This window comes from Saimiri boliviensis, chromosome 15, assembly GCF_048565385.1.
Source record: "Saimiri boliviensis isolate mSaiBol1 chromosome 15, mSaiBol1.pri, whole genome shotgun sequence".
NCBI lineage: Eukaryota > Metazoa > Chordata > Mammalia > Primates > Cebidae > Saimiri > Saimiri boliviensis.
The window spans coordinates 30,614,787-30,633,577 of record NC_133463.1 but is presented as its reverse complement, the minus strand read 5'-3'; the positions used below and the strand labels follow the sequence as shown (position 1 = coordinate 30,633,577).

Sequence of the window (18,791 nt, the reverse complement as noted above, 5' to 3'; positions counted from 1 at the left end):
TGTTTTCTGAAGATCTGTTTATTTACACTTTACCTAAGAATAGTAAAACTAACTTTTTCACATGAAAGAATGTTACCGAATAGTTTTCAATTAGGAATGGCTTTGGAAGGTGCCAGTGGAGATAGTGGGGAGTTGGGAGGGCCCTGGGCAGGGTGCCCCTGAGGTGTGTGGCCTCCCCTATCAGACCAGCTCTCAGGCCACAGGACTTCCCAGGAGCCCGTGCTGAGTGGCTGCCTCTGTGAGTGGAGTATACGTGCCCTTTCTCCCTCAGTCTTGTCTCCTTATTTTCCATTCTCCTCACCCTTGGCCCATATTCTTAAATTAAGTAATGAAAAATGAATGGGAGAAATGGAGCTCCAAACTTGCCCTCTCCTTCACAGCAGTTTTAGGGACATGCCTGCAGTAGATCGCATGCCTGGAACGATTTTTTGGCAACTTGAAATGCGTTTATCCTTGACCTGGTAAACCAGGCATCCCCAAACTTTTTACACAGGGGGCCAGTTCACTGTCCCTCAGACCGTTGGAGGGCCGCCACATACTGTGCTCCTCTCACTGACCACCAATGAAAGAGGTGCCCCTTCCTGAAGTGTGGTGGGGGGCCGGATAAATGGCCTTAGGGGGCTGCATGCGGCCCCCGGCCCGGCCGTAGTTTGGGGACGCCTGTCAGGTAAACGCTGCCCTGCACAGCTGTGTATGGGCCAAAAGTGGATTGTGTTTATTTGTCTCCTCGGGTATGTGTGAGTTCATATATATTATCTGTGTGGTAAACTTGGTCAACTCCTACAGGAAGGGAGCCATGTGATTCTTTTTGTAGAGTCTAAATAACAACGCCCTTGACTTTCTCTATAGTGTTTTATAACAGGATACTTTTGGCTACCAGTGATAGAAAATGCATTTCAAGAGGCTGGGCGCGGTGGCTCATGTCTGTAATCCTAGCACTTTGGGAGGCCAAAGCGGGTAGATCACAAGGTCAGGGGTTGGAGACCAGCCTGGCCAATATGGTGAAACCCTGTCTCTACTAAAAATGCAAAAATTAGCCAGGGGTGGTGGCGTGTGCCTGTAATCCCAGCTACTTGGGAGACTGAGGCAGGAGAATCACTTGAACCTGGGAGGCGGAGGTTGCAGTGAGCCAAGATTGTGCCATTGCACTCCAGCCTGTGCAACAAAGCAAGACTCCACCTCATAAAAAAAAAAAAAAGAAAAAGAAAAAGAAAGAAAAGAAAAGAAAAAAGAAAATACATTTCAAAATGGCTTAAACAATAAGGAAATTTTCTCACATAACAAGAAGTTCTGAGATAGGGTGTTTTGAGGGCTGGCTAATTCAGTGGCTCAGTGACCTGCGAAGACCCAACTTCTTTACCCCTTTCTATTCTGCCGTCTTCCAGCCTGCACTCTGCCCTGCTGGCCTTGAGACAGATCCTGCAGGGCCGGCCATGTAGTGGCAGGCAATGGCCAGCAGATGAAGAGATCATCTCTTCTTGTGTGTCTTTCAGTTGAGTAGCGATGCCTTTTCTAGCGACCCTCCAGCAAACTTCCATGTCTTTGACTAGGGTTGGGCCACATGTCTCTTCTCAACCAGTTCCAAGGACAGAAATTTCTGGTGTTTAGAGGAGAAGATGTTCAACAGGTATTTGTTGGCTAGAAGAATGCCAGGGGACTAGAATCACCTCTGCTGGTTTAGAATCCACCCCTGAGTTATATGGCAAAGGAGTGGACATTCAAACAAAATTTGGTGTGACAATCAGCAGGGTGAGTGGCAGGATTAGGTCCTAGGGTTCTTTCTTTCAGTTCCATAAGCAGATGTGGCGGGAGAGGGCTGGCAGTGAGAGCACGGGAAGGAGAGGATTTGATGTCCACTTTTACACATCTCTCCTGCCCACTTCGCCTCTTCACTTCTTCTCTTCATTCTCTTTTGGCGTCCTTACAAAAATGTTTTAATTGCTACCTTCATCCCATTATAGCAACTGACACTCAAGTGTATGTGTAATTTTAACTATACCACCTATCACTGGAGTGAAATTTAGAAATCTATTTGAGTCTCCAGTTGGCTGGAGATTTCTTTCAACAGGCGACCTTCTGGTGTACACTTCCTGCTTCTGAGAACTCCCTTTAACTGTTCATCCCCTTTCCATCTTACCACACCCCCAAAACCAGCCCAGCCTTATTTATACTTCAAGTACCTGGCCCACAGTGACTTCTCATTAATATATGTTGAATTAAGTAATAAATCCACCTGGAGAAAAATTCACAGAACAAGCCTTCTCTTTTCTTTTTGTTGTCTGCAAGAGAAACATCACTCAGCACTTTTTTTTTTTTTTTTTTTTTTCTTTTGAGACAGAGTCTCCCTCTATTGCCCAGGCTGGAGTGCAGTGGCTCGATCTCGGCTCACTGCACCCTCCACCTCCTGGGCTCAAGGGATTCTTGTGCCTCAGCCTTCCAAGTAGCTGGGATTATAGGCACCCACCATCGCACCCATCTAATTATAAAAAATTTTTTAGTAGAGATGGGGTTTCACCATGTTGGCCAGGCTGGTCTCGAACTCCTGACCTCAGGTGATACACTTGCCTCAGCTTCAAAAGTGCTAGGATTACAGGTGTGTGCCACCACACCTGGCTGCACTCAGTACTTGTTTAAGGTCTTTTGAGGAGAGTGAAAAATTCGTATTTCTTATTCTTTCTGAGTTTGTCATTGTTTGTCCTTCTGTGTCATTTGACGTCTCTGAGTTAAGATAATGGTAATCATGTCTCCTTGATGTTTGAAAGTAATCCAAAAGGTTCACCATCTTCTAAATTAAAAAAAGAGAAAAGTTCCTTTCTCCTTCCCTCGTGTGTCCCCTGCTTCACTACTTTTTGTAAAAAAAAAAAAAAAAATCTCCAGCTGGGCACAGTGGTGCATGCCTGTAATCTCAGCCACCACGCCCGGCCCCTCTATTTCTTTTGAAATTAACCTTGCTCTTAATATCTGATTGAAAATGATGCATTCTAGGCTGGGTGAGGTTGCTCATGCCTGTAATCCCAGCACTTTGGGAGGCTGAGGTGGGAGGATCACTTGCGGTCAGGAGTTTGAGACCAGCCTGGCCAACATGGAGAAACCCTGTCTCTACTAAAAATACAAAAATCATCTGGGCATGGTGGCCCATGCCTGTAATCCCAGCTACTCGGTAGGCTAAGGCAGGAGAATTGCTTGAATCTGGGAGACGAAGCCTTCATTGGGCTGAGATGGTGCCATTGCACTCCAGCTTGGGTGACTGAGTGAGCGAGATTCCATCTAAAAAAAAAAATGATGTATTCTAGATGGAAGGAACGATAAAGAAAATAAAACACATAGTTTTTAAGTGTGCCTCATCAGAAAACCAAAACCCAGTGTTGGTTGCTGCACCTCTGCCCTAAGAAGTCTTCCCCAATTCTCCAACATAAGCAAGAGAGTGAATAACCAAACTGCAGATCGAGATTCTCCCAGGTAGCTTTTATCAAATCCCATATAAAGCACAGATAAGTAGTAGGAACTCCTGTGGAGAGCAACCATGAGGTGGAGCCCTTCCAATAACCTCAGAACCATAACAATAGTCAAAGAAAAGGAAGCCTGCCTTTACAAGACCACTGAGAAAATAGTCAATAGTCTGTTGGGAAATAAGAGTTGTGGGGAAGGCATTGAGATGACATGAACATTCACAGCATCACAAGTGATGCTGTGGAAGGCGGGGCTCCTTTTACGTCCCCACCCCTGGCACATACACCCTTAGGCTCTGCAAAGGTGACTTGACCGGAGTAGCCAGGTGCAGGTAACCTAGTGAGCGTAAGTATCAGGATTTATAATCTAGAACATGCCAGCCTCACCCTTGATTTTTTTTTTTTTAAGTAAAATGATAACTTTTAGCAATATTGCTGTCTGATGGTAAAGATGGCACTCTTAGTGTATACTGCTACTGAAATGTACTTTTAAAAATACCACTTTAAAAAAATTCAGAGTTTCTTCTCAGGAGGCAATGGGCAGTTATGACAAGCCTCACACTTGCAGGGCGGCAGATTTGATGGTTGAAATCAAACCTAGACTGGGTTTTGAAGTTAGTTACTGAAAGGGTCACCTTACATTCCAGGCCTTATCTCACCTTTCATAGGCAAAAGTTACCAGTGATTCCTACCTCCCTGGGTCAGGGTGGTCCCTGGCTTTTATCTCTAGAGCCATGGGTTCCCTGCCCTTTCCCTGGCTTGCTTTTCCTGAGCCTGCTTATCAGTTCCACATTACGGCAAAGCCTCTGTCATGCCTTTCCCTTCTATTGCATCAGCTCTAAACACCCCTAGCTTGTTTCTTTCCCCTCGCCCTCCTGGTCCTGAAGCCAATCTGGGCCCAACCCTCAGACACCCTCTCCAACCCTCTCCTCATCCTGAGCCAACCCAGTCCTGTGAGAGTTCACAGGAGAGTCCCCAGGTGCTCCTCACTACTCAGCCTGGTCACAGAGGAGGCTGTGACAGAGCTCAGGAAGACTCCATGAGCTGCATAACCCAGGGCAGGTTCCTGTGCCTCAGTATCGGTATCTGTAAACTGGGAATAATGGTGACATCTTTGTCTCTGAGTCCTCATGACACTGTGTGGGGTGTCTTATTGCACAGCCCAGTGCATAGTAAGTGCTCAGGAAAGTACTGCTGACTCTTGTCATTATGACTGCTCTTGAGAATAATGTTATAGGATTTTTAAGTGCTGATTTTGTCACAAGCCAAATAATAGGTCATACAGTTTTAGAGTTGAACCTTGTGAGAGGAAACTACACAGAACACTGGCATCCCGTTTTATGTCCAAAAGGTTAATTTAATGGTATAGATCAAGTAATATTTGCAAGCCAGGAATCCACCAAAATACAGAAGTCACTTATGGTGACAAGTCAAGAGCTATTCCCTACCATCAGTAAAGAGGAACATTTGGAAATGAAAATAACTTAAAAGATGACAGTGTTAGCCATGAGGTTCCCAATGACTTGACGAAAAGTGATGGTGTCATATTACCTGGCGGGATCCTGGTTTATAAACATCCCTGTGACTTTCTGAGAAAGAAGCAGCTGATTTTGAAAAGGAATACAAGTATTCCTTACTGTCTGAGCCCTCACTATTGGAACTCAGAATCAAACAGATTTCGATTAATTTTCAATAAACCCCTAACTGTCTGAGTTCTTACTACTTGCCATTAAAACACAGAAACGAAATGCATTTGGGTAAAGCAGAATCTCTCATGAACCAAACTCACCATCTGAATTGCCACCTGGGAACTGATGGATTTGAATGGTGGGGGGTACTTGTAACTGATTTTTGTAATAAGAACTTGATTCATCAAAAGAAAGTAGTTAAAATATAATTCATCTGAGTCACGGCACCAAAAAAAAAATATGATTCAATGTGGTCTTCTTAAGAATATATAAGCGATTTCAGAATGAATTCAAGAATAAAAATTCCAGTGGAATGTTTGCCTCAGATAGGATTCAAGATTACAAGCAACAGATGCTGACTCTGCTCATTAAAGAGCCTGTTAAAGACTAGGAGTGGCTCACAGTGTCATAGGCTGGCTTGGAAACCAGCCATCACCAGAGCTTCCAGAAACAGGCACCACCCCCAGAACTGTTCTAAGGAGGAAACCCCAGCGTACGTGGGCTATGCTCTGCCCCTGTGCCCCTTCTGCAATGGATTGTAATGGAGTGCCACTTTGGATGGCCACTGCCTGACTACTGCCCCTGTTGGTCAGGGCCAGAGAAACAGAGAGAGAGGAGAGCTGTGCCTACTTCATTTGCTGTCACCAGCTCCTGAGGCCAAGCCTGGCACGAGTGCCACTGCAGACCCAGCCCTACCTGTAAAGAAGGCTGGGAAGCAAGCTCTGGTGTCTCTCCTGGGGACATGGGATTCATGTCCCAAGGGACATGAATTGGGAATTCTGCAAGTGATTGGGAATTGGGAATTGGATTGGGAATTCTGCATGAATTAGGAATTCACGTCCCAAAGGACATGAATTGGGAATTCTGCAGGTGTAGGAAGGCTCTTCAAAAGGCGTGGTCAGCCCCACACAGAACGGATCTTCACTGGAATGGTGCTTTTCCATAGCTGTGAGTTGTAAGGTCCAGGTTTGCTTGCTTTCTTCTCCCTCTTCTTTTTCTTTTTAATGAAAAAAGAAAGTATTGGTGTATCACTTGTCATAAGGGAAAGTTGTATCCATGAGACTTTTGTTTCAGTTGCATGGAATCTGCATGTGTCTGAACTGGATTGCCATGTCAGAGGTGTTGTGTCAGCACAGGTCATATTCAAAAGCCACGGGTGTTTTTCTCCTCTTTTATTTTTCTGTCATATTCTTTCTCTCTCTCTCTCTCTCTCTCTTTCTCTCTCTCTCTCACACACACACACACACACATGCGAATGCATGCACACGATGGTGACTGTCTAGTGTCTAGAGCCTTTTTTTCCTGGAGCTCCTGGACAGCTGGGACATTTTACTTGTTAAGGTGCAATATGTATTACACAGACGTAAGCCTAGCCTGGTGACCCACTCACTGTTACAACATTGTTTCCATGGGAAATTATGTTCTGACTTGTCAAGGCAAAGCTTTAAAAAAATCTGTTGTGGAGAGAGTGGTGCCTGTGATGATTGTGGTGACAGTTATTACAATGCAGAGAAAACATTTCAAGGAAACTTTGACCTCAAAGTGTTTATGTAGCAAAAAAAAAAAAAAAAAACCCAAAACCCAAAAAACCTGTTTTAACAGTAGAGAGCTTTTTCTTATTGTTATCTATATGGAGATCAGCAGTACCTTCTTAAGTTTTAGCCTTCTCTGAAACCAGTTCATTCTAACTTTATAATGTTATTTATCTGCAGGTCCATTCACTCGACCTCATCCAGCATTATGGCGAATGGTTTTTGGTAAGTTTTCATTAGCAATGTAAAAGGATGTTCTGTTTTTTTCAATCTTTTTTCCTGTTTATCACTTTAAGACTTTTACTTGCCACTCTCAATAATTAAAACTTTGTTATAGCTTTTTTGCTTTTTGATGTTTCTAATATAGATGTTTTCTTAAAATTCTTTGACACAGAATAAAGTGTTGACAGTGACCTAAATTCTCTTACACATGAACTGTTTCAACTCCACACGCCTCCTTATGCTGCTGTCTCTTAATGTACACAGGATTTGACTTAAGCAAATATCTCTTGTTTTTCTTTACGCATTTTCACATTGCTTTTTACTAGTGTAAGCCCAAGTGCCTACTAGGAGCACATTTGTCTTGGGAGCATCTGGGAGGGAATGAAAACAAAGCAATTCCATTTCTTCAGTGTTACGAATGAGAAAGAACTTGGAAAGAGAAGACTTCTGACAAAGAACCCTAATTTGGACTAAGAGTTACAAATAAGCATATAAATATTAGATGTCTTAGTTTTACTTGGTTTTATAGTCCAAATAGTGAAGTCACCTAAATGGATTTAAAATGAATCTTCAAAACTTTGAATATTGGCTTCATCTTGCCTAAATAAGTCACCAAATGAATTATTTTAGGTTTAGAAAATGTAATCTTATATAAAAAAAGTGTATAAGAACTCTAAGAAATTGCTGTTTTGCAAAAGGCTGCCTATTTTTCTTTTAGCCTTCAGAGCTCCTAGGTAACCCATAATCTCTTTAAATTGATTGGTGAACTTTTCACTCAGCAGCCATTCACTGAGTGTGCTATGTCACAGGTGCTGCTCTGGGCCCTGAGGCCACCAGGGAGGACCAGACAGACAGGAGCCTGCCCTCGAGGAACTGCCCTTCTACTTGGAGACAGAGGACAGCTAGTAACACAAACTATTACACAAATCAGTAATCAAAAATTATCAGCTATCTCAAAGTATTAGGAAGCTAGTTTAGACCAGGGGAGGCAACAGGAGCTGGGTGTCTGCTTTAGCTTGAGGAGTGAGGGGAGGCCTGAGGGAGTGATGCCCAGTCGTAAACTGTCACACGAAGGAGGATCCAAGTCTGCACAGATTCTGGGGGAGGGGAGCGTCCCAGGCAAGGGAAGAAGCTGCTAAAACGGCCCGCAGCTAGAAACCACTTGGTGTGTTCCAGGCCAGTGAGGTGCAAGCATAGTTAGCCCAAAGAGAAGAGTAGGAGGGAGGTCACAGAGTCGTCGGGCACAGATGGAATCATGGGGACTGTAGGCCGGGGTAGAGAGCAGGGCGTGAAGAGCAGGGGGAAATCACGGGAGGGTTTTTCCCAGAGCGACCTGATTCAATTTACATTTTTCTTTTTTTTTTTTCTTTTTTTTTTTTTTGAGACGGAGTTTCGCTGCTGTTACCCAGGCTAGAGTGCAATGGCGCGATCTCGGCTCACCGCAACCTCCGCCTCCTGGGCTCAGGCAATTCTCCTGCCTCAGCCTCCTGAGTAGCTGGGATTACAGGCATGCGCCACCACGCCCGGCTAGTTTTCTGTATTTTTAGTAGAGACGGGGTTTCACCATGTTGACCAGGATGGTCTCGATCTCTCGACCTCGTGATCCACCCTCCTCGGCCTCCCAAAGTGCTGAGATTACAAGCTTGAGCCACCACGCCCGGCCCTCAATTTACATTTTTAAAAAGTTAGTCCTTGGCCGGGCGCGGTGGCTCAAGCCTGTAATCCCAGCACTTTGGGAGGCCGAGGCGGGTGGATCACGAGGTCGAGAGATCGAGACCAGCCTGGTCAACATGGTGAAACCCCGTCTCTACTAAAAATACAAAAAATTAGTTGGGCATGGTGGCGCGTGCCTATAATCCCAGCTACTCAGGAGGCTGAGGCAGGAGAATTGCCTGAACCCAGGAGGCGGAGGTTGCGGTGAGCCGAGATCGCGCCATTGCACTCCAGCCTGGGTAACAAGAGTGAAACTCCGTCTCAAAAAAAAAAAAAAAAAAAAAGTTAGTCCTGGCTATAACAAACATACCTCCCATTAATTTAATAGTGCTGTTTGAAGTTATTTTCAGCGAGCTGAACATATCTAAATTCTTCCTATTTCAAATGATCTGTGGTAGATAATAAGCAGCATTATTTCCTTCCTGAGAGCCTTAGGGAACATGGAGCCCTTTGATAATCCAATGAGAACTTGGATAGATAGACCCATTCCCAATGTGTGCACATTGGGACATTCACCATGCACAGTTCTGCATCTAGTATGCAGGCTTCACAGACCTCGAAGCCCAACCAAGAACTCCAGATTGAGAATCCCTGCACCACGGATTCTTTCTGTCCTAATGTAATTATTCAAGAGGGTCATAATTATTAAAAAGTCAAGTAGGGGGCGTTGGTGGTGAAAACTGGAAAAAATAGGTGGTGCATAAGCTTAAACTGAAGGCAATTCTCCTATCAACTTGCCTAAAAATTATGCATTCCTTGGACCCTAGGATTCACAATTATGGGCTGGCCACATACCACCTGGGCCTCGAGCTCCCTGAGGCCTGGAGAGGGGTGCCCATTGGAAGGCTTGGCGCTATAGTGCTTGCAGTGGATTTCATTCCAGCCACAGACGTGCTCTCCTCTGGAATGGCTCACTGGAGATTAGTGCTGAGCCAAGTTTGGATGGGCGCTGTGATCCAACGTCATTTGTATCACAGTCTCTAAATGTCCTGCATAAACATTCTAATTCCAATGGGTTCAATGGAAAGAGAAACCACAAAGTCCCTGGTGATCGGTTCTGAAATCTTTCTAAAATGTGTTGGACAGGCATTTGCCTTCTGAAAGTGCATTATTCACATTTCTTTTTAAAATGACACAGGGTGCAATTATGAGATGATTTAACAATAAAAGAATGCCTACAAGGGCTAATGTAGAGTGTAAATCTTGAATAAGTGGCCCTGGGCCACCTTTTGAACCTTATGCCAGTAGTACTGTCCACAGCCAGCCTTGCCCTCCTCCAGTCCACTTAGTTGGCTTTTTAAAATACTACCTAGATCATCTCATTTCCCCACTTAACTTACAATCAAGTCTGAAATCTCGGCCATGGCCTTTAAGCCCTGTCACTTCAGGGCCATCTTGATCGTTCCCCTCTCTGCCAGTGCTCCAGCCACCTACTGGGTCCTAGACATTTCTCTTCAGAAACCGACCTGCACGCTATTCTCTATCTGAGTGTTGCATGCGATCCTCACGCCCACCCCACACACTCTTTGCCTGGCAGCCCTTCAAGTCTCAGCTTAAGTTAGCATCAGTTTCCCAGAGGTGGTTTCATTGGCCCCTCTCAATCTGAATGAGGACTATATCAGACTGCCTCGTCAAGGGAAATTCCATATTACAAGAGGAGTCTCAACAGGCTGTGTTGCAATCTCAGTGTCTGCTTTTGACAATGCCATTCTAGTCTAATGTGTATCGTGCGTGTCTGACAATTGGATCTCTTCTAAACCTAAGCATGTTTTTATTTCTCTCAGGACTCAGTGTGCTCTACTTCCTGTTCCTGGTATTCCTACTCTTCCTGAATTTTGAGCAGGTTAAATCTCTAATGTATTGGCTAGATCCAAATCTTCGATACGCCACAAGAGAAGCCGACGTCATGGTATGTACTTGTCAGGGCCTCTTGGAGAAACTGGTAGACTCTTTCTTTGGTGTAAGAGGTAGTAGACTTCACATTTTAAATTGTTCCTTCTCTATACTTCCTGTGTAGATACCTAAACACCAGGTCTCTGGGAGGGTTCTTGAGGTGCATGGCTGTCCACAAGTAAGTGATAAAGTCCAGGGAAAGGAAATCCTCTCATTCCGCAGAGGAGTCTGTGAGGAAGAATACACACGTGATCATCGGACAGCCTCGGGTGTGAATTCTGCCTCTGTTACTTGGTTGTGGGACTTTGGGCAAAGTATTTGTAAGTTGAAAATAGTAATTCTTACTTGGGGTTTATTGTGAAGTGAACAAAGTAGCATCATCTGTGAGGCCTTCTGCAAGGTCTGACATGGTGCCCCCAACACGCCAGGCCCTGGGTCACGGCGGCTTCCCCTGCGCTCGTCAGCATCACCATCAGCACCTGCACTCTGGCCTGGATGCCTTGATCCCGCCCCACTGCTTGCCACAGAGAGGCCATTTCATTTGTTACTAATGTTTTTATTAAACCATACAAAAGATTTTATTCTTCGCTAAAACTACTCTATTTTGGCTTTTACTAAAGAGACTACTTTTATGGGAAAAATCAACTATTTTTCTCTTCACCGATGGTGAACATTTCTATGATGGGTTTTTCCCACACCAGCCAGTTCTCCAACTTTCCTGACACCTGGAGTTAGCGTCAGATCCCCCTAGTTAAGGGCCCAGTCCCTCACCACTACCCATGTTTCAGATGCCTCTCACAAGTCTAGCGTGTCACTTGTGCTTCTGACCCATCAGCTACAAATCGGGTTCCTGCAATCTCCTCCTTGTGCACGATCATTGACTATGAAGGCTCACAGAACTATTTAAGTTTGCCAGCTTATGTAAAGGACATGATGAAAGATTCAGGTGAATGGCTGGATGAAGAGGTAGCTCAGGCAAGGTCGAGCAGAGTCCTGAGGGCAGACGCCTTTGTCTCTGTGGAGTTGGGGTTCACCACCCTGCCAGCACGTGGATGTGTTCACTGACCTGGAAACTTTCTGAACCCCAGAATTCAGAGGTTTTTATGGAGACTTTATCACATAGGCATGATCTTTTTTTTATTTGTTTTTGAGACGGAGTCTCACTCTGTCGACCAGGCTGAAGTACAGTGGCACAATCTTGGCTCGCTGCAGCCTCCCTCTTCCAGGTTCAAGCAATTCTCCTGCCTCAGCCACCCAAATAGCTGGGAAAATAGGTGCCCACCACTATACCTGGCTAATTTTTGTATCTCTAGCAGAGACAGGGTCTCACCATGTTGGCCAGGCTGGTCTTGAACTCCTGACCTCAAATGATCTGCTCCCCTCAGCCTCCCAGAGTGGTGGGATTATAGGCATGAGCCATCATGCCTGGCCATTTTTTTTTTTTTTTTTTTTGAGATGGCACTTCCTCTGTCGCCCAGGCTGGAGCACAGTGGTGTAATCTTGGCTCACTACAACCTCAGCCTACCAGGTTCAAGTGATTCTCCTGCCTCAGCCTCCTGAGGAACTGGGATTACAGGCACGTGCCACCATGGCCGGCTAATTTTGTATTTTCCTTAGAGATGGGGTTTTAACATGTTGGCCAGGCTGATCTCAAATTCCAGACCTCAAGTGATCCACCCTCCTTGGCATCCCAAAGTGCTGGGATTGCAGGTGTGAGCCACCACACCATCCCATGATCAATATTTTATTCCGTCACCAGTCATACTCTCCTTCCCAGAGGATGGAGGGTAGGACTGAAAGTTCTAGGCTTCTAATCATTTCTTGGTCTTTCTGATGACCAGCTCCCACCCAGGAACTTATCAGTCACCTCATTAGAACAAAAGATGCTCCTATCACCAGGAAATTCCAAGGATTAGGAGCTCTGTGTCAGTAGCTGGGGTCAAAGAACAGATATTAGAACAAAAGATGCACCTAGCACCCCTATTGCCCAGGAAATTGCAAAGGTTTTAGGTGCTCTGGGCCAGGAGCTGGGGACAAGGACCAAATTATGTATTTATTATGAACCACAATATCACACTATTTTATACTATAATGTGTTTGTTTCCAATTTTTTTTAATCCAAACATTTGGCACAGGTTAATTCCTTTCTGAAAAGGAGAACAGGAATTTAGGCCACAGATGGGTTTGCTTTGACAAACAAGAAGTAATACAAAAGGACTTAATAAAAGATCCAAGAAATAATCATTTCCTCACAGTGACATTGGTCAAATCCTTCTTGGAGTGGTGTTTAAAGATTGTTATCTTTAAATTTTTTTTTTTTTTTTTTTTTTTTTTTGAGACGGAGTTTCACTCTTGTTACCCAGGCTGGAGTGCAATGGCACGATCTCGGCTCACCGCAACCTCCGCCTCCTGGGTTCAGACAATTCTCCTGCCTCAGCTTCCTGAGTAGCTGGGATTACAGGCACGTGCCACCATGCCCAGCTAATTTCTTGTATTTTTAGTAGAGACGGGGTTTCACCATGTTGACCAGGATGGTCTCGATCTCTTGACCTCGTGATCCACCCGCCTCGGCCTCCCAAAGTGCTGGGATTACAGGCTTGAGCCCCCACGCCCGGTCCGTTATCTTTAAATTTTTTAAGGGATATGCTTAAAGCAAAAATAAGAATGCCAGAAATTATTTATCAGTCTCAGGGGGGAAATTTGTTTCATAATATTTTTACCCTAAGGGAGAGAATGGCAGAAGTTGACCTCCTAGCCTATGATGATGATGATGATAATGATGATGATGGTTATAATGAGGATAATGGCAGTTATTGATGATGAATTGTCTATTTGTCAGACACTGTGGAGGGCACTTTATATTCTATATAAGCCTCATGCATGCATGCTAGATGTTTATATCACCGTTTTAGAGAGGAGAAGATGGAAGCTTAAAATGCAGCATCTCACTGAAAACACAAGTTGATGGATCTTTCTGGCTTCAAAACTTGTACTGTTCATTTGGAGTTTGCTTCTAGTATATAGTTATAAAAATAAGTGCTTTGATGCTCACAGGAGCCTTAGGAAATAGAAATTGGGAGGAAGATATCCCAGATGTAATATTCTCCCAAACATCTTTCTTACATTTTTGAGCAAAAGTGGTCACGTTGCAAAGTAAACTGACTTGCAGGTGGACATGCTTGTGTGCCTCTGTTGATCCGGTTCTCCCAGCCAGTAGGAAGAGGTTGAATCAAATAACAATGCTGTTGACATCTGGCTTCCTTAGGAATTTGACATCACAGGGACATCCAGATGTCACAGTTACAGTCCCCAAGTAGCTGAAACCGGATTTTAAACTCTAGTTGTCAAATGTTGGCTAATTCTTTCTTGCCAAAGTAAAGCAGAAGGCTGCGCTCAGCTTGTAGCATTCTAACTGGTGCTAAACAGCCTCACCTTCTCTATTTCTAATCCCATCCCTTTATATTTTAAAGTTGTCTTTTGCAATTCTAAGGACCTATTCATTGGTGTTTTCTTTATACCAGGTCTGTAATTCCTGGCTTCCCAGAGTCCCTACTCTCTCCATTCATGCTGCCACCCATTCCTAATCTTGATAGATCATGGTCCATGTCTGGTATCATAAAATGAAACTCAGACGTCGTTTTCCCTTAGAATTAATATTATTAAGGCCAGGAGCAGTGTGGCTCATGCCTATAATCCCAGCACTTTGGGAGGCCAAGTGAATCATGAGGCGGGTGGATCATGAGGTCAGGAGTTCAAGACCAGCCTGGCCAACATGGTGAAACCCCATCTCTACTAAAAATACAAAAATTAGCTGGGTATGTTGGCGCATTCCTGTAATCCCAGCTACTTGGGAGGCTGAGGCAGGAGAATTGCTTGAACCAGGACCTAGGAGGTGGAGGTTGCAGTGAGCCGAGATCGCGCCACTGCACTCCAGCCTGGGATAGAGAAAAAAATTAGTATTATAAATTGGTAGTGGGGAATCACTGAAATCCTATTAAAGGCAGATTTTTTGTGTAATTGTCTAAAAAGTTGCTGCATTTTAAAATATTGATTTTATTCAAAAATATGTGTTTAAGCTTCAGACAAGTTTGTAGACTGGGTTGTCTTGAAGCAACACTCTTTGGTTAATAAATACTGACCCAGCTTTTCTTTGTTTGTTTGTTTGTTTGTTTCTTTTTTTTTTTGAGACAAAGTTTCGCTCTTGTTGCCCAGGCTGGAGTGCAGTGGTGCAATCTCAGCTCACTGCAACCTCCACCTTCTGGGTTCAAGCGATTCTTCTGCCTCAGCATCCCTAGTAGCTGGGATACAGGTGCCTACTGCCATGCCCAGTATTTTTAGTAGAAACCGGGTTTCTACATATTGGCCAGGCTGGTCTCGAACTCCTGACCTCACGATCTGCCTGCCTCAGCCTCCCAAAATGCTGGGATTACAGGTGCGAGCCACCATGCCTGGCTGACCCAGCTTTTCCTCTGCATTGTTTGTTTTTGGTTTTGTTTTTTGTTTTGTAGAAGCGAGGTTTTGCCGTGTTGGCCAGGCTGGTCTCGAACTCCCGACTTCAGGTGAGCCACTTGCCTCACCATTCCAAAGTGCTGGGATTATAGGCATGAGCCACTGCGCCCAGCCACTTTTCCTCTGCATAAGACACCATGCTGGTGGGAGCTTAGAGTCTACAAGAAGGCAAATTAAGCAAATAATTGTTGGCTCTTAAACCCTAAGACAATTTCAACAGGTTTTTAGAAATTCATTATGAAAAACTTTAAACCTGTGCAAGAGTAGAGAGAATCTATAACCTCATGTACCCATTACCCAGCATCAGTATTATTGACACAGGCCCAAACTTGTTTCACCTTTTCACCCCACATCCTGAATTCTTTTGAAACAGTTCTCAGAAATTAAACCTAAAATAGATGGCTTTTCTTTTTTTTTTTTTTTTTTTTAGCATAACCACTGAACAGTAAACAGTATGCAGTGAGTGTTCACATTTCTGCAATTGCCTCATAAATGTTCTGTACAGTTGATTTATTCAAAATAGGATCCAGACAAGGTTTACACATTGCATTCGATGTCTTGTCATCTGTAATTCCCCTCATTGTTTGCTGAAAGTTGATTTGTCAGAGAAAGCACATTGCTTATTCTACAGAGTTTTTCACATCTGGATTTGCAGCTTGCATTGGAAGTGTCATCATTTAACATATTCTCTTTGTCACCCTATGTCTTCTATAAACTAAACTCAGGTGTAGGGGCTGGATGAAATTCTAGATTCCAGATAAGTTTTTATAGTGGGATGCCTCAGAGCGGGTGCTGCATTTCGCACTAGGAGGCACACAATGTCTGGTGATCTCTCTTTTTATAACATTAAGATTGGTTGTTGGAAATAGATGCTCGGGGCTTTTTATAATGTTAAGATTGGTTGTTGGAAATAGAATCTTGGTGCTGCAAAGAAAAATCAGCACTGAGACAAAGGATCTTTCAGCAATGCAATTTTTACTTCCTGGACTGCAGGAAGGGTACCCTCGATAGCCATTGTGCCACAAGAGTACAATGAACAAAGGAAAACACACAAATTTATTCCATACGCATTTGGGGTTATCCTTATTGCTGTGTCTGATCTCCGTTGGCTGGAGCCAGACCTCACAATTTAAACTAAAACCCGATTGGTGAATAACTTAAAACTTTTCTAAACAGGTAAAAGCAATGGCAAGCTGGGGCATGCCTGTGAGCACATCCAGCACAGATATCTCGGTTAAAAATACAAGGACACAGAATGTACTACATGCCTATAAGCATGGGATGTTTTACAGCTGCATAGGATAGGGCTTAACCAAGTTATTAGCACACTTATTCTTTAACAAGAAAGGGAAGTTTAAAAAGGAACTTTTTTCTACTTCCCACACTGGTCATCAATTTTAATACACACCATCAATTATAGGTATGACTTTTTGGAGGAAAAAAACTTTATATTTAAAGTACTATACATTATAATATATTGAAATAGTCACCCTAATTCTCAAAAAATAATACAGTATGAAAAAGGCATGTGATAGATTCAAGGAAGCATAATCCTTATATAGGGGACAGCCTGTGTGGGGACCCTGATCAGGGTGTGGGGAGCTGGGACCAGTCTGGGGCAGAAGGAGTATAGGGAACAGGAGGCAGAGGGCCCTGCCTGAGGCTAGGGAAGCTGCCAAGGCTGAGCCAGATGGGGTGAGGAGTTTGGGTGTTATTCTCAATGCAAGAAAAGGCCATGAAAGGTTTATAAGCAGAGGAGCTGCATGATCTGTGTTGATGTTTTAGGAGGTCAATCAATAATACCTCCATTTCTAGTTGAGTTTGGAAACAAAAACAAGAGCTCAAAATCTCAGCTGATTTATTCCTGTAAAAGCTCAGTGGAGCAGATGGCCTTAGACCTGGGCTGAATTAAGCTAGCCTATCTTCTTCTAGCCCATTAGACAACCACAAGCTGCTTCTACGAAGCAGGGCCTGACCCACAAAAATTGCTGCATGGTTGAGGGAGCTGATGAGAACCTGTGCTGTCTGTAGGCAAATAATTTCCAAAAAGGACCCAAAAGAGGTTGGAGCTCTTTCTTCTTCCAAAGTCAGCAACTCCCCCAGAGAGGAGTGAACAGAGAGTTGGACTGGAAACCTGGCATGTGCAGTAGTGGAGATCCTTCTACATTGGGATGGGCATGCTAACCAACCTGTTTTTCCTCACCCCACTGCCCCAGACACGCTTACACACATGCATGCACATTCCATGATCTGATTGTAATTTTCAAGATCTCTTTGTAGTCTTAAGCTGGATGTGAGTACCCCAGGTGCTTATTATAGCATTATCTATACGTTGTTACATGGCTGACACATTCCACAGTTTTCAAAAGCTATTATTACAGAAGTCTAAGCTAGAAATAATAGTGTCAGTGAGATGAATAGAAGAACAACCTGGGGAGGTAAAGTGAATAGGACTTGGTGTTTGGTTAGGTGTCTAGCAAGTGAGGCAGAGGGAGGGGCCGCTAGGATCAGCCTAGGACCAGCTGGGAGGTCAGCAGAATCTAACTTTACCCATCTTTTGCTCATGGGCACACACCTGCCCACTTGACCCCCTTGCCAGGCTTCAGCTCTACACTGTTTTCAGTTAAACCCTGTTCCTCCTGGTTCCCAGGGTTCTGCCTGCATGCAGCTCTCTGGCTGCTTGAAACTGCAGTGCCCTATGGCCCTTCCAGGACCAGGACCTCAGGTCTTGCAAAGGGGATAATTGACCAATCTGTCCATTACTAACTATACTGAAATAAATGCATTGGTCTTTATGATTTTTAAAGTGCCTTCCCACATATCAAAGCATAGAAATACTTTAATAGAGTGTAAAGGCCTCCAAAGTTATCTGCAAGCTGTGATTACTTTAAGAGTAGCCTTCCAAAAATAGATCTCACCCCTTCCTTATCTAACTCTACACAGCGTATTCAGAGTAAAGAAGAGGGTGGGGTGGTTGAGACATTTGAGGCTGATGGGACATGGCCCTGCTCCTTAATCTAATAAAAAACCTGCTTCAGCCCAAGGGCACTTTCCTCTGTCAGGCTGTGATTCTCTGTGACAAGAACGTGCTGTGCCAGAGTCTGGGAAGAGACTTTTCGTCTTATTGCAGGGCAGTTTGTCTTTTTTTAAGCCTTATCTTGACTTATCCGTATTGAATTTTATCTTCTTTTCTCCAGATTTCCCATTCACACAGCATAATCTCACATCATACTGCTTCTCAAAAAATAGGGGTCTTGAAAATGTTTGTTCAGCTTTGCAAGTTGAAATGCATTTTATCTAAGAAGGAAATCTGATGTGTGGTAGGTTTCAGAAGAGACAGGGAAGTTCTCTTGCTGTCAGAAAGTGTCATTTCTGGAATTTGAAACTATTAGAATTTATAGAAATTTTTCCAGCTGGCTGATAATAGGGGGTATTTGCCAACTCTTACCACTTCCTATCAGGTTAATTTTGGGAAGAAAGGATGTGAAATGTAGAGATTCCTGATAAATGTTATATTATCATGTTGTCATGTAGTCACATGATATTAAATTACCTAGAAATATGTATAATCAAAAACTAAGATAATAGAAATGGAATCAAAATCCTTAAAAAGGTCTGTAATTTTTTTTTTTTTTTTTTTGCCTACAAGATCACACTTTATTTTTTTTTTTTCTTTCTTGGCTTTCCTTTAGTTATTATTTTTTAAAATTAATTAATTTATTTATTTTTATTGTACTTTAGGTTCTGGGGTACATGTGCAGATCATGCAGGATTGATGCATAAGC

The 18,791-nt window shown here is 43.7% G+C and overlaps 1 protein-coding gene across 3 annotated transcripts in view; it reads left to right on the top strand.

The window, feature by feature from the left end:
- Positions 1 to 18,791, top strand: part of PTDSS1 (phosphatidylserine synthase 1) — a 74,233-nt gene that overhangs the window by 15,832 nt on the left and 39,610 nt on the right. For all 3 annotated transcript variants that reach the window (XM_039464623.2, XM_074386834.1, XM_039464624.2), the window contains exons 3-4: positions 6,850 to 6,894; positions 10,389 to 10,513. In XM_039464623.2, the coding sequence (XP_039320557.1) occupies positions 6,850 to 6,894; positions 10,389 to 10,513 (170 nt within the window). The remainder of the gene's footprint in view (positions 1 to 6,849; positions 6,895 to 10,388; positions 10,514 to 18,791) is intronic.